Source organism: Sinohyriopsis cumingii, chromosome 14, assembly GCF_028554795.1.
Source record: "Sinohyriopsis cumingii isolate HCF-2022 chromosome 14, ASM2855479v2, whole genome shotgun sequence".
Lineage (NCBI taxonomy): Eukaryota > Metazoa > Mollusca > Bivalvia > Unionida > Unionidae > Sinohyriopsis > Sinohyriopsis cumingii.
In genome coordinates this window covers 77,559,446-77,577,209 of record NC_142974.1, presented here as the reverse complement: position 1 = coordinate 77,577,209, position 17,764 = coordinate 77,559,446, and the positions used below count along the sequence as shown (strand labels likewise).

At 34.5% G+C, this 17,764-nt stretch overlaps 1 protein-coding gene across 2 annotated transcripts in view; it reads left to right on the top strand.

The window, feature by feature from the left end:
- Positions 1–17,764, top strand: part of LOC149784200 (E3 ubiquitin-protein ligase TRIM45-like) — a 61,005-nt gene that overhangs the window by 19,275 nt on the left and 23,966 nt on the right. For both annotated transcript variants that reach the window (XM_089933234.1, XM_089933233.1), the window contains exons 5-6: positions 9,052–9,075; positions 16,997–17,020. In XM_089933234.1, the coding sequence (XP_089789360.1) occupies positions 9,052–9,075; positions 16,997–17,020 (48 nt within the window). The remainder of the gene's footprint in view (positions 1–9,051; positions 9,076–16,996; positions 17,021–17,764) is intronic.

Sequence of the window (17,764 nt, the reverse complement as noted above, 5' to 3'; positions counted from 1 at the left end):
CTACCTATATTGTGTGTATAATCCCTCTCTTGTTTCGCACCTGAAGCAAAACGAGTTCATGTCTCAAAAAATATTATGATTATATCCAAAAAATAAATGTTTAGATTTAAGCTGTAAAACAGCCTTAAGATAACGACAACATTGTTTATGAAAGCAATAAAATTACTTGGAAACAAATTATAGCGATGAAATTGCTTTGGAACTGATAAGTTTGCTTCTACAGCTGATATTCCGGTGTATCTCTGTTTGGTTAATCAATGCAATATCATCTGCATGTGCTACCGTTAACATTCCGCGGCTCTAACAAATTACAGCCTGCATTATTTAAATTTTACTTAATTTAACGTATCAAGAGGAGGAAAACCGACAGACTCAACATAATTGAAGTCACTCCATTGTGGACGTTTACACAGCAATCCATCTTAATAATGTTGCAGGTTAATCACACACTTCACGTCGGGTCTTATTTGATCTGGAAAATGATCCTTATAAAATACACCTCTAAAATATTTAAAGCTAAGAATTATTCAAAGTTAGACAGGGGCATCTGTGACTACAAAGCTGACCACAATGGTGTAGTCAGCTCATCTGCCAGACTTGCTTCTGCTAATTTCTTTTTATTTTTCGTGAGGTTATGTCAACTTATTTCCTAGCAACTCTGCTGCCGTGTGTATTTTCTGGAAGTTGGGTTCCGATCAGATATGGAAGTAAAATACCAGTTGGAATTTCTAACAATGGTGCAAATAATCATTCTGGTTCTGATAGCTATGACGCTGACACAAATTAAGAATAAGCACAAGCATGTTTATACAGTTGTTGGTCAGCATGTGCCTGTCATACCCTATTAATGCTGCTGAGTGAAGGTTTTATGCTGAAACACCTTGGTAATATTGTTCTTTCCCTGCGACGACATCGTTAATCCTGCTGAAATATATCATTGCTTTTATTGCATATTACAATCTATGCTATTATTTTTTTTCTTACGTCTGCGGACACCGCTTGATGATATTGTAATATAAGGTCTTTGAAACGAAACACCGTTTCCCCATCACCGTTATTGTGTGGCTCCAGTAATAGCTTCAGGAGCTGCAAGACCCAAATGGAAGTAATAATGATCCATTTAATGTTGGTGCATATTTTGTTAAAGCACAGACACACGATGCAGACAATGGACACTCAATGTGTGGATCGGTGCCAGGATTTATTTCGTAGTCCTTTTCATTACCTCCCTAGCGACCGCGTTGGGGTTGAGGCATGATGTGTAGACGTAATTTAAATATGATATCGTATCGCCTTGCTGCTGAAATTTCTAGCTACGATTACGATTATCTTACCACTGAACATGTCCACCGTCATGAACCGATATGAAGCCAGCAGGGCGTAACACTCATAATCCGCAACAGGATCGCCAATGGTCTATCGAATCGCATTATCGGCTGGAGACTATTTGATTAGATCGGAATGTTTAGATACATCAAAAGGGAAAATGCGATACAAAGTAGCTAGATAATCCAGCCATACTTGTGTGGTAGTATCCACATCTTGGGATGTGTGCATGGCTTCCATGTGTATCAATAACACACTGGAGTAATTTATTTTGGCAGCAGCATAATAACTCGTTTCTTTATATTATCTAGAATCAATACTAGATAAATTCAGATGTTGGGAAGTGTGCTTCTCTCCAGTCTGGTTTGTACACCGTGTCGACAAATAAAACGACACAAACAAGTCCCTGGGAAGTTCACTGCCTAGATGGTAGCCACTCTCTACCATATAGTCTGGCTGGGCAAGGGTAAATTGCTGCATGTAAATTCTGTTTTGCTCCAAGCAAAGGTAGATTTTTTTAAAAATCTGGTCAAGATGAATTCTAACTCGAGCATGTGAGCATCGGAGAGTGTAATTTTAGGCATCCACACTGCAAGCCATTTCATAGTAAACGTCAATATCTGGCGCTTTGTCCGCACCTGCTTTGTACATGCACGGTACAGGATAATCTCTTTCCAGTACCAGACCATGTTGAACCTCTCTAACATGATACAGATATCATAGAATATACTAAACATAGTTTTCAGCGGAAGGATGAAGCAAATTTCACGAACGGAACCTGTGAGCGTGCGCCGAGCAGCAAATCCAGCAGTGTGTGCAGCATTACGTGCATAGGAAAATTGGCTCTGAAATTGGCTCTGTTGAAAGCACTGGTGCAACCAACACCAGCCACATGAAGCATGTCCGCCGTAGAAGTAAATACATTATGCGTCGCAGCTCCAGTGCTAATGTCTCGAATCACCACATGTTGTTGGCATACGAACGCATGTAGTCATCGCTGAACATGATCAAATTGAACATAGTTCTAGCTTATGGTAAATAACCATTAATAACTTTTCCACGGTTTGATTGTTCATCGTGTACTGTGCTGATTTAAAAACAACGACTATCCATTGTTATGCAGAGTTGTCTGGGCGTAGGCTGAGTACTTTTCGGCAGCTGCTAACGTCTGTATTTGTCATCGAACTTACAGAAAAGCCTTAGGGGGAAGCAAGTACACGTCTTCATCATGTAATTCTATTTTAGTGCTACTGACAGTATTGGCATCCTACTATTCGACATACTCGCACCCTGTCATGGAATCGTAGATGGGAGTGTAATCGTTCGGTCTAAGGTAATCTGGAGTAAATCTCAAGTACATTGCTTTGGTATAATATGGTAGTGTGATAAAGTCACACCGCGATTCAAAGCGATCAACAATTTTTGAAATCACCGAGATTTTAAACAAAAATAATATTCGAAAATGTCACCACAGTCCTTTTAATTTAAATCTTGGAATAATATTACCAAGAGATGGTGCGTCCGCACCAGATACTTATTTTTACTCAAGATCCTGAAAAATCTCTTCAGGCCATGCACTTTGAAATATTTTGAAGATATGTTGCTTTGCCTGCAAAGAACGATCCGGTAATGGTGTAATTGTCGACGGAATTGCAGACAACGGTGCTGAATGACTTGGTGATGTTGACTGCGGCATGATTATAAGAGCTATTGTTAACCCACTACCGTCCCAACAATAACAACACCAATAGCAGCATCGAAAGTAATGATAGTCATTTTAAAATTAACCATGTCCAACACTTTATTGGGAAAGCTCATAGGGACAGGCAGTGCCGATTCTTGCAGCCATGATGAGGATCACGCCATAGATTCCATGCAGGGTAATCTCATCATGAACGCTCACAGTATCACTGATCTCGACGATCTGAGTTTTCCTACATAGATTTAGAATCGTTCGGTGACACTAAATTGTCTCTTGCTACAGGAACCATGACTTGAAGAATCTCTATGGGAGGATTTAGAGTGATTGGACTACCCACGACGGTATTACCATCACAGGATGGCTCGTTGAGTTACAATAGATGACTGATTATGTACTGGCAAGCGATGAAGGATGTATGTCGGGAGATCTCAATCTGGATTACAATAATGTTTTCATTTACTCGATGCCCATCAACGGAGCTGACGTCGTCAATAAATTATATGCAGACAATACCTCGAGTTAGAATAATGTGGGGCTGATACCATCTCTGACTTCAAATGCGATCAGTCGTTCTGGATTCATTAATAATGCCTCTTCGGACTATTATACGTTATCCGTTGAATTTTATGCATTCACACAACAGTCGATGGCAAGCGAATGGCTCCTCGTCAACGTCAAACTGAGACTGGATTGAGATCCAGTGTCCGGACGAAGTCAGCATTTAGAAAGGTACAACTTTGATAAGATCCAGTAACGTCAGTTGCCGTATGGACCATCAACACAAGGCACGTTGTAGAGGCTATTTTGACTATAATTACTCTAGCAACACCAGCTTCTTTCAGATTTTAAACGCCGTCGACCTAGTATATATTGTTACGACCTCGTGTGAGGCCGTTGAGAACTGGTATAGGTCCTAGCGATCTTATTTAGGTTTTATTTTACATTATATCTACTGTAAAATCCATGGAAGAAATCTCAGAGCGCCTATAGAAATTAACCAGCTGTTATTCGACGATATCTACCGAAAGGATACTCCATACGCTTGAAAAAAAAAGCATGCACGTGCTCAAGCAGACAACGGGTTAATATGCAGATATTACAATCGGGTAAGAAATCATGCTGGACAATCCTCGCTGGAAGAGACTCGTGAGATATACAAACATAATGAGGTCAAATTACCTCTCATTTCAGCTGGTCATATGAGACAACAGCAGCGCATATCATCCAGCAACAAGTATTTCGACGTATTTAAATTCTATAACGAGAACAGGATACATCAAAACCTTAACGATTTTCTCGAACGGAAGATGACACAAAAAGAACCATGACAGCATAGATAAAACAAAATAAAATCTTAGTGACGCAATCGACAGAAGAATTTTGTTCAGCACGCCAGATTAGTGTACGAGGATGAGGATGTCATCGTGGAAGTCCTGGCACTCGATTACCGAGCCTTTAATGCTCCGTATGAGGAGGCCGTTGTTCCAGAACAACGTGCTCCATAACAACCAGTTCCAGAAGATTTTGCAAGGGATCGTGTATTTAAACCAAACAAATCTTTCGATGCGCTGTTGTATATCCATGCGTACAATCATCATGAAACAAAAGAAACTGACTAATTTGCGACTGCGTATCGTTACATGGTGAGTATAATCATCCATTGACTTTAGAATTACGCGTTGAAGCATCACTTGTAAATAAGGTTCCTAATCGAATGTTTATTCGTTACCTTATGACGGAACCTGACAGATAAAAAATATCGGGAGAAGACAACTCGACATATCCAAGTACATGGCTATGATATAGCCTAACTATGGTGAGTTCTTTAGAAAACTTAAAGATGGCATAATGGATTATGAAAAGGACAATATAAACGTGGAAAAACGTTGGTCTGTCATTGTGTTACCTTTCTAGGTATCACCATGAAATTGACAAGGATGATAACAGCTGATTTACGACAAACATACTTGCCGCTTCCAGCTTTCTGGATACAAATAAGCTTAAGGCAACACCAGTAGTGATTAAATATCTCATTAACGTTTATCAGCTTACTAAAATAAACACAAACCCATGTTTCATTATTAGAGATATTACAGGACCAGATACATTTGAAGCAGTGCATATACACTGTATGAGTGAACACCTTACTGATCTTGAATCTGTATTTGAAAGATTAACAGGTACATATGAGACTAATCATCGACTTGAATCACATCGACGAAAATGCACCATAGGAAGATCATCGCGAGCTTGAATACTTGTACCACTGCAGAGTCTATGTCTATATAAATGCGTACATGTGCTATAAGTGTGTTTCGAGAATAACATCAGCATCACATATCGCAATGACCCCACCCGCAGTATTATCCACGGGCGCTCTCACTAATCCGTTTATGCTCATTTTTTCCGAAGCATAATTAGTTTTACAAACTATGGCTCAGCAAATGGAGCCAATATTTAAGGCCACAAAATAATTATATTAAAGCCGGCATTGCTGCCTTATCAAAAATGCTCAGCAATATTACATCATACCTTAGTAGAGCTAAATTTATTATGCCTAATTTAATTCGCTGGATGAGATAGAAAGCGTCCTTATCGTCAATATGGCTCCATTGTTCTTGTGCAGATTTGTAAATTCATGCCACAGAAAGTGCTTAAATTCAGGACAAATAAAAACACAACCGATAAATAATTGATATTTTATGCTATTTTACAATCTCTACATTTTCTAATTGATTATTAGATATATGAAAGTTGTACAGAGTAACCATGTGTCCGATTGGAATAATGTCACGATGAGATTCAAACACTAAACGACGGCTCAACCTCATGTTTCTCATTTCATCTAAATACAAATTAATAATTGAGTAACCTGTTCTGCTAAATCTTAACACTACTAATATTTTAGTGCAAACGTTAAGTACATCTTCATTCGTAATAGCTTCATAACGAGTAAACACTGAATGAACTTGCCTATTGTCGGCTTGCGATTGCATTTTGTTTTTAAATTTGTGTCAAGTATTCGTCTGCCACCTCTGTGTTTATCTTGCTCTTATTGCTTGTTCTTACTTTTCATAGTAATATTTGGTAACCCTGCTATTTCAAACTCCACATTTTTTACACACGGATAGGTCGCCACGAAGACCTAGTCCACATACTATACAAGATCGAAGTCCTGTGCATCCTTACTGATGATTTGATTATTCTGGGTACGGTACTTATATGACGATTGATTCAGGATGGAAACGGTACTCCCTTGATGAATGCTTTATGCTGGGCACGGTACTCCCCTGATGACTGCTTTCTTTTGGGAACCGTATTCCTCTCTGCAGGTCTTTTTACACCTCTCCGTGGTGCTCTGAAAAAACCTTTGACAGATGTTCTTTCTTCGTGATGGCATTCTATATTTTGAAACAGAATGTTAATTCAACTACAAATATAAATACAAAAAACTAGCAATAAGAGTTATATTAAAACACATATTATATAATATGGATAACAAAAATGATCTGCTATATTATGACAATAATGGATAAATAATCACGCCCAAGTATCCACGATCGAATACAGCACTGTATGAATGTGACGCACGAGTCAGATATATTATGGAATCTCTCTCTAGAAACACAAGCAGCAGACATACACTCGTCAAGGATTCTAAAAGCCTACTTGTACGATAAATTATCACCTCATGCGAGAGAAATACGTGATGAGTACAAAAATCTCACTGGGAAAAACAGCTTCGTATCCAGCATCGATAGGAGCACTTCTAGATCTTCAAAACAAGATTGTAAGTCGCTCGATGGAAGCTCAAATGGGAACACTTCCAAAATCGTTAAAAAGGTTATTCGAAGTCAACGTGTCATGGTCACACCCAAGCATTGACTGATACCACGCAAAAATGAATAAAGCATAGGGAGGCTCATTCAAAAGGCTTTGTGTACGATAATCCCAACGTGCTTCATCGAGGTGTTAAATAAATAACTCTTACAACGAGTCCTAACATCTACCGTCGACGCGGAATCACAAGCATTGCTTCCCTGCTAGAGTCAAAGTCGTACCAAAATTGGTAGCACAAAATCATCAACCAACATATAGACTCGAGGAAAATAAAATCAAGACAAAAATACATTGCAAATCAAAAGCTCATTTCCAAAATAACCTCACAAAGCATGTTACTTTATTAGAAAGACCATTTTGTGTTCATCATGGAATATAGTCGATATTGTCGATGGCAGTACACCCAGCGAACAACGCATTGTTCTGCTAAGAACATAAATACTGGATAGGCATGCCGATTTGGGTTACTGCCAGGGAAACCAAACCATTCAGATGCTAGAGTAAGGAAAATAGCTCAGATTTTGATAATAACAATATAAAATATGCACAGACCTTTCAATAACAACAATCAGGATTTGCTGACAATAGCAGTTATTTCGTTGGAGTCGATTTAATCGAGCCAAAACAATTGCACGTACACACACACACACACACACACACACATATATATATATATATATATATATATATATATATATATATATATATATATATATCCTTCCCTCCATTAGTTAATGGATCCATCCATCCATGAATCCACTCAGCCATCTATCAATCTAATCATCTATCTATCTGTCTATCTATCTATGTATTTGTCTCTCTCTTTCTTTCTCTATCTATGTATCTAACGGTCGGGACATTAAAGGACCTGCTTACCTGATGGCAAGCTTTGATCGCTCTAAATTATATGCCATTTAGACATCGTAATTGTAGTTTTGAATCTTCTCCATTGGCATCAATATTTCATACAATATAACATGCGTTATACTAATTCACAGTGATTAGAATTTCGTCTATGGATAAGTTACCATATGTTATAATGTATGCACAACAAATTTTGATTCACATAATGACACATTAATATGTGTTGTACACTTTTACACATATTATATTTTATGTGTCCAAAACCAATTGATGTTTTGTATAATGACAAGTTATCATGTGCTATATTATTCAACACCGATTTGTTTCTCATGAAATTACAAGATTCCATATTCCATACTTATTCACACCCGTTCGAGTTTCATGTACTAGCAAGTCACAATAGAACGAAAGAAAAGAACTAACAAAAAAACAAACAACGTTGCCAAAAAATGGTACAATTTTGTTTTGTTTAAAACGTCAAGTGAAATACACTCATATTGTGCTGAAATTTGCATAGATAAACAGGTGTAAGATGTTCATAAAAAAATCTCATATAATATCCACTGGTGCTCATGGCTTTGCAACTGTATCACGTTTGCAATATGCATTTAATTAATTTGACGAATATCGTCGTTGTATAATTCCCTACTTACTACCTCTAGCTTTCTTGTATGCCAACATTGAGAGATAGGTGACACAATACTAGTATATTCCTTACACGCTACCTCTAGCTTTCTTGTATGCCAACATTGAGAGATAGGTGACACAATACTAGTATATTCCTTACACGCTACCTCTAGCTTTCTTGTATGCCAACATTGAGAGATAGGTGACACAATACTAGTATATTCCCTACTTACTACCTCTAGCTTTCTTGTATGCCAACATTGAGAGATAGGTGACACAATACTAGTATATGCTAGATATGAGGGCTAAATGAATAAACAAAAATACAACTTGCAAGTGCAGATTTGATGGTTGGCTGTCTGCCATTGCATCTGTTGCTTTATCAGCTAAGGATTATATGTTTTGCTTAAACAATTACACGTACTTTATGGAAGATAAGTTTGCACTTTATTAATGTATGTTCAATATAGAGAAGATACAGAGAAGATGAAATTCAGAAATATGTATGCGTATAACCAGTATAGTAGGTTTACTTCAAAAAATGACATCTATTTTGGGATACTCTGTTGAAGAAATGACATACACTGTATTCTGTTTGCAAATATGGGTGTGCGTGTCTATTGCTACTTTAGCAGCAAATCAGAGGTATTTACTTCATGTTGTCTGTTATCAGATTTATTATATTCTTTCAGAAGGAAAGAGAGCAAAAAGAAAGAGTAAGTATTAATCATGTTGCTTTCCGTAAACAAATTTACAAATCAGGCATGGCATAAAATTGATGTATGATTGTTACAATTTTTATATTTCAAAGCATTTTTATGCGTGAAATACTGTTCACCTTTTTACCAAGACTTATAATTTACTCAGTTCATCTGCAGTGAGATGGTTTATTACTTAGGCTAATCATTTCGATTCGTATCTGGTTTCTTAATGATGATGAAATCGTCAAGGCATAAGTCGGGACGAAATGATGATGTTGATTGATTATTGATTGATTACATTTTTAAGGAATTTCGCTCACTCAACACATTACACTTTAAACTTATATCAAGCACTTGGACAAAAGCGATTCATCATTGACCACATATTTGAGATAGGGCATCATGAACATTTATAATTTACGCTGTCTTAATTACCAGAGAGCTTTCAAAATACAGTAGCACCACATGTTAATGTTTATAAACAAAAGCAGCACATTTATCTTGATAAACAGGCATGATACTAGAATCATAAATCTTTCAAAATTTTCTTTAATAATCTGAATCGTCATTATTTTCAGTAATGTTGAAATCAAGAATTCCCAATGTGTTTATAATACTTCTTTAATCATTTGACATGTGTGGTTGTTTGCCTGGCTCAACCTTGAGGAGATGGTTTACAGTCGTCTATAATATTTTCTACTTTTCCCTCTCCTCTAATTTTTAAATATCATAATATGTACATCCGTTATACGTAATCAGCATTATAGAAGTGTAATAGTGTTATAAATATAAATATATATATATATATATATATATATATATATATATATATATATATATATATATATATATATATATATATATATATATATATATATATATATATATATATATATATATATATATATATATATATATATATATATATATATATATATATATATATATATATATACATACATACATACATGATTGAAAATGTGTGTTCCATGAGTCAGGTTAGTGTCCTATAGTGGGATGGATGGATGCATCACTATGATTAAATGCTTTTAAAGTGAATTTGAACAACAGAGAAGAATGTATGTTTATCTATCACGGTTTTCCTAGTCATATCTGATGTGTATTGTCTGTAGTTCTCAAATTTGAAACTGGAATAGCTCACATGTGTGGTCACTGCATTGCTAACGGGACCTACTCTCTTGGTTGACGAGGCATCCTGCTTTTAATTTATTTGCATATTATGTTATGACATTGGTCATCTACCGCTCGGTCAACATATGATTTGCTGTCCAATTACTTTGCAGTAGTCTTTACATTGTATATTGAACCGATGGTGTGGTTAATATGACAGTTGTGCCTCCTTCTTCAGTTCAGGGTCAAGAACAACCAATATCCAGACTAGACTAAAACGTTAGAACCACTGAGATTTGAAAATTACTCTAGCTAATTGAATATCATATTTTTATAGAAAGTTTGTTACATCCCACCGATGCGGCAAAAACGTAATAAACACTGTAAGGGCGATTGTAACTCTCATTTGCATCATTGTCTGCAGTATCACTTTGAATCAAGTTTGAATTTGTAATGAAACATTGCTCGGTTGTATATCATGACGAAGTGTCACATATCATGGTTATCCCCTGTGCCTCTACATTATGGTCATGGTAAAGGTAACTATAAATAAGCGATTTCTGTATATGTATTGATGAAACAATTAAATAATTGGAAGTAGATTATTTAAACTAGTGTTTGTTTTATATATATATATATATATATATATATATATATATATATATATATATTTGACAGCTTCTTGAGCATTCACAGTAATACCTCCATCCTCAGGTACAATGTAGAAAGTAAAGAATAATGCAAGCCAGTGACATGGTCATTTATCCAGACTATCACACGTATTTGTTACAGATAATTTGATGAAACAGAGTATGGAAATGATAAACAGGCATGTGTACCATGTTCATTACATGTTCATCTGAAGACCATATTCCCCCTACACCTGCCAATAATTGGTTTTGACACCAAGCGCCCAGTGCATATATAATTATATCAATTGCAGTTTTTGTATACTTTACATTTGCCCCATCCCACAGACCCAACGGAAGGATATCCGATCCCACTAAATCATAGCACATGCATGAAATATCTACCAGTTTTGGCGACATTCCACAAGGTGTTTTAAGAGTATATAAGGTTAGAGGCAGATGATGGACAGTAAGACACAGTGATTAACAAATAGTATTTCTTTACCGATTTGTTAACTCATGGGGATCAAGTTTTGAAATGTTGATAATAACTTCAACATTTGTTTGTCTTTCGACTGAATACATTCATGTTCCAAAGTTTTGACACTTGCCATTTTTGTAGTGTTATTGTGGCACGAAAAAACAATTTGGGTCCAAACTTGCATAATGAAAATGGTTTTTGCAAAACTGTGCAATCGATATGTACGTTTGATTACATCTGTGTACTTATGGACAATGTTTTAGGACCATGCTAACACTAAAATAGTAAAACCAGTATTCGTTGCTTTGTAGTAGTTCACAGAAGTTTGAGAATGTGTATTCACCCCTGGAAGTGAAACGCATCATTTGGGTATAGCATTAAAACGATCACTGGATAACATAAAAGTCAAAGAGTGTTATTCTTTCCACAGTTTTTATGTCATGTGGTGCAAAATATCAATTTGACAATTACTTCAAAATTCAATGCGCCAAATATACATCTTTATGCTTCTTACCTGCATCTTTTAATGAAATGTGTTCTTTCTAGCACGTATATTAGAACATTTTAATATTTTAATATTTTGAGCTTTTTTTTTTTTTTTTTTTTGTTTAATTACATTTGATGGAGAGTAAAAGATGCAAGTGCTTTGGCACTTTAAAGGGTATTATAGCATATGCATGAAGTTGTAGTCTCAAGTATGGGCCATATATTCAGAAATACAATTCATGACAGATGTATTAATCAGAGTGTATTGTGTTTTGCCAACAAAAGGTATTTTAGTAATATTTGAGAAAGTTTCGTTAAGTGTGTTGAATGTATAGACGTTCTCTACTAACCTTTAATTCTAAAGGTTTTTTCCTGTTGATCTTTTGAATATACTCTTTCAATATTGCAGGTAAAATTTGATTGAAATAAAATAATTTTTTGTTTTTACAGAGGTGTAATGAAACAAACTTTGTTGTTCTCTTCAACATAAATTTGAATGGCAAATTCATATTCTGGTATAGTATCCACATCATAAACGTCTTCAGTATTACAGCTGCAGGCGGTTTGCCGTTGTTGCGTAGACGTCAATGCGACATGTACCCAGCATTTCTGGAGAATGCAATTTTATTGTCCTTAAGTCATTTTAACTTAAGTCAATATGAAGTGTATGCATGTATGAGAGACAGACAAACAGACAAACAAATAGGCATTCGGACAGATTGTGATTTTTGTGTCGCCCATTGCAGCCACTTTAAGTGAAATCATTGCATTTTTCGGTTGCAGTTTTTCGGAAAAAATGATTGTATACAATAAACATTTTAAACAGAATGTCACTCTAGTCCTATTTTGCATTTATTTAATTATTTCTAGATCCTGTGAAGAACGTATAACGAAATACATTCACTGTGTCTAAACATGAAGTGCTCTATGCTTAATGAATATGTTGACCATATAAATTTTTGAAATGCAGTTCAGATTCTTAATTCATAGGGCTATCTTTAACATTTAAAACAATAAAACACACATTATAAATATTATATAGGTATATTTTCTTGTATCTTCCACACATGAAGAATTTTAGCATTACTTTTAAGACTCCTTTTTTCTATTTTTTTAATATTCTGATTCTGATCAATGTAATTATTTGCTAACATTTACAAGATTTCGGATGAGAAAAAATTGCACTTTTAATGGATTTTATATTAATGTCTGAATACAAACTTACTCCATGCTAAGAAAAGATATAAAAATATCTTGCATTCATATTTGTTCTATTTTATATCTGTATTAATAAGTGTAGTGTAAACACATTTACTAAATTAAAAAATACAGAAACAATGTGACAAATGTAGGCTTGCATAAAAATAATATAAAAATCGCAACTGTTATTAATAGTGGTGTATGCTGGTGTGACATTACCTTAATACAGCTTGTCTCAGATTGCTTGGATAAGGACAACACGTTACAGTCCTTTGATAATTATATTTCAGCCAAGCGTTGAATATCTGATTAATTTCAACTTTGAAAATAGGCAAAATAGCTTTGAATCTGATATGGAATTTCACATAGTTCACTAGTTTGAAGGTTGGACTGTCTATTTAACCCAAACCCTATTTGAAGATGAAATGCAGTAGTAAACGTGCTTGATAATTGGATACTTACAATTGGCCCAAATTAAATTAGACTTGTTGATAAGTCAGTGTACCTGACTGCATATGTTATGCACCCATATTCTTCACCAGAGCAAGTGCCATGTTCTTCACAGTATATGGAATTGAAGTGAACAATATTGATCTTAATTTAATTTTCAGGCCGATCTTTGTAAATGCTAACTTTAGTTGGGTACGCATTCAAACATTTAGGGCGTGCCATGTGTAATTGGTTATAAGATGAAACCGATCGCGACCCAGATCCGTCGCCAAAAAATGTGCCAGTATATCTGGATTTATATAATATGTTATGAGTAATCAATACAGCAAACAACATAGACCCTAATATGTCAGCACATTATGCAACAAAAGAGTCTGTTTTGCTTGCTGTAGCACTATACTTGTAAGTGGGTTTATTAGTTTTAAACAGTGGATCAAAATTCTTTCAGCCGATGTTCTGTATGCAAGTTCAGTCTATGTTTCCACGTTGCCCACACTGACCGGAGCCATATAAACATTTTCATTGGCATATGCATGCAGATATTCTTAAGAACACAGAACAAAACTGTTTTAAATAATAACATGTTTAATAGTATGAACATTATATATTAAAATTATACGTGTAAAAGATATAACAGGGTGTACATATTATAATACTACATTCGCGTTTGATATAAATTAGATGGTTTATGTTTTACACTACACAATATTCATGCATAACTGTAATCATGGTGTGTGTAATATACAGTACTACATCAATGTTTAATGTTAATCAGAATGAAATAACAAATTGAATATACGGTTCATCGGGATAGATACCAAATCTAATTCAATTTTGGTGAGCAAAACTAGTCGTTTTTGTATACAAGAGCATTTGAAATAATTTGCAAAATGTCAAGTGGCGATCAATTGCCTAGACGACGTAATAAACATCAATCTCATTCAGATTTCACATAGTTATTTATTTTTTTATTTACAATGTAAAAATTTGAAAATAATATTTTGCAACTAAACTAAAATTCTTCTAACACCATATCAACATATCAATTACATTTATTTTATTCTTTCATGCAGAAAGATATAATGAAAAGTAGCAAGTAAAATATCACCCCTTTTAGTCAAAACTACAAGAGTATGCATCTTATATATTAGCTTAGTGATTGCTTGATCTGTACATTTATCACAAACTGTTGCACGAATGTAGCACACCATTTTACTACACACTACAAACTACAAAGCTTGCAGCTCATTTCTAGTGCAGGTTTTCTTATTTAGGATCATATATTAGTATCACTGTGTCAGATCACACCATCAGCGATAATACTTTAGTTGAGAATACAATGAGATGTTATTTTGTTTGTGCCACATAACACCAGGTAAATGGTTTACTACAGTTTGAAATTTGATGCAACCAAAAGAAAGATGTTAATTGATATAAAAAGTGTAAATCGATACTCGAATGTACAGTTTATATTTAAAGTTCCCTTACTGCTACTAAAGTAATGATCAGTGTATCGGCATTATTGCTTGAACCATATAAATATCAAAGCTTCCAGAGGCTGCAAAGCCCGTTTCTTTGTTGTCAGTTTCTCTATCGTTATATAATTTGCCAACAAATTATTTGTATCACAATTTTTTTATGTTATGTAGGTGGAAGCATACTGTTAAATTACATTCCTTAGGTCCCATAACACACATTAAGTTATTACATCAGCATCTGTGTTATACAATTAAAATATACATTAGTAAGACAATACCACACTATTTTACAATAAAAGTGATATGTTTTCAAACGAAATGCCCATTTATGGGTATGTAAATACACACAAATACACGCACACTTGAATATATATATATATATATATATATATATATATATATATATATATATATATATATATATATATATATATATATGTATATATATATATATCAAAGTTCCCACAGTCAATAACTCCTTAACTATTCATGTATTTGCCAATAATCTGGCGATACTGTTTTCAGTAAGAACGTGCAAACTGACACTTTTATCGGCTATTGAATTATTCCTTTGTGTGAAGACCAGGGTTATTATCATATAGCATTGTGCTCTAAGATGACCATCACGTCCCTTGTATACTATCCGGTCCATTGCATTACAAACCTTTGACAGTTTACTTTATATGTTGTTTTTTTCTTCTCAACATGTGTTTCATGACTAGGTTTCCTTTACACTGGTATTGAGGAGGATAAGAACGATACATAAACAAAATGCAAACTGTGGAAAGTGCAAATTTCATTACGGGCTTTTCTGCAATTATATATGCCGAATGTATCAGCAGCACATTGTCAGTTGTACGAGATGATTAACGTGTTGAAATTATATGTATATGGTTAATGACATACTGTATTTGTATTGGCCAATATGCACATGTTCATCTATCAATTTTGTTTAGATTAAATAAGCAAAGTTAACTTCAGGGTTTCTAATATCACACGTATATAATCATTTCATGAAGAAAGAGATGAAACGGAAAGAGAGCGTAGCAATATGTAAAAATGTCAACATGTAAACATTATGTATTGTATCAAGTTATTATTTGATTCCTAAAGCGGGTACATGTATTAATAGTAATTAGTCTTCAAATTTACTACATCTTTAAACATGTAATGTTATCGGTTCACCTATGTAGTATTATTTTTTATACGTAAGATAAAATGTCCGTAACACCATTTCAAGTCACATTTACTTCTGTTGTCACCTATAGCACATAAATTGAAGTTATCGAATATATAATGGAAAATATCTTTCAATCATATGAGATCGTCTCAAAGTACGTAATATTCTTTTTCGTTTTTCAGCCCAACATGTATAACAAAGCAATTAGTCCTGACATTATTTAGTTCATCTGCTTTCCATTGCTCTGCATGTATCAAGTGTATCTGAAAAAGGAGCAAATATCCCCTAGTTGTAGAATCGAGATACTATTTTCAATAAATACGTACAAACTGAGACTTTTGGCGGTTATTAAATTATACATGTGTGTGAAGACCAGATTATTATAGCATTGTATTCCATGCTGTATATCCCGTCAACATTTCCGATATCCGGCCCATTACACTACAAATCTTTGATAGCTGTTGATGTGGCTGTCATTCACCGGATGTATTAAATGACTAGGTTGGCTAGACATAGGTACTTTGGACGAAAGGAATTAAGCATAAACACAGAATAAAATGTGGAAAGTGCATAATTGATGATGTGCTTGTCTGCTATTTTATTCTCTGTATTAATTAACAGCACTTTATACACGTTTTGAAATCTTAAATCTGCGCTATAACTATGTAATATTATGATTTGCTTAGTATAGAAGAGACAGGAATGTCGAGATGTTGCAATTTTAATACTAAATAAACTTTATAAAAAGTTCGACTAAACGAAACCTATTATGGACTAATCGGATTAAGTATTGACATTTGTATTTGCCAATATGAGATTGATTTTCTATATCTGCTGTTGAGAGCAAATAAGCAAAGTTTACTTCACGGTTTCTAACATCACAGTGACATGATCATTTCAGAAGGAAAGAGAGAAAAAAGAAAAGGTAGGTAGCAATTTGCATAGTTATCAGCCAATAATTACACATTGTGTACTGCATCAAGTTATAATCTGATTGCTAAAACACGTACATTGTTTAAAGTAATTATTGTTCAAATTTACTTCATCTCAGATGTACACTTTTGTTTTAAGTTATAGCTAAATGGCAGTTTTATCAAATCAGGTCATATTAGGTTGACTTAATCATTTACATTAGCCCACAGTGAGACATATATCTTAATATTTTGGTCAAGATAAAGATATAATATTCTGATCGAACTGGGCTACACGGTACATAAATGTCCGACATATCATGATGTATTTTATGACGCGAAACCCTCCTTCATTTCCCAAAGGATTAGTGTGAATATGTATAAAAAATAAAATCAGGTTCGTTATTAGAACGGCATAAAAACTACCCGTTCCTCAATTCATTATAGATTTTTTCCGCATTGAAAACAGGTGTTTCGCCGCATGAGTGCACACATACACAGACACACACACATACAATTTATATAAATTTATGGCGGTCTGTGCATGTATGTAAAACATTCCTTATCTAGTTCATATGTTGTCCTCTAATCTGCTTTTTTCATTTTCATCTGAAAACAGAACAACTTTTTCTTACTGGTGAAATAGCGATACCGTTTAGGTAAATAACTACAAACTAACACTTGACTCGATTATTGAATTATACATTTAAGTGGAGACCAAACTGATTCTGATTTAGCATCAGACACTCAGCTGTCAA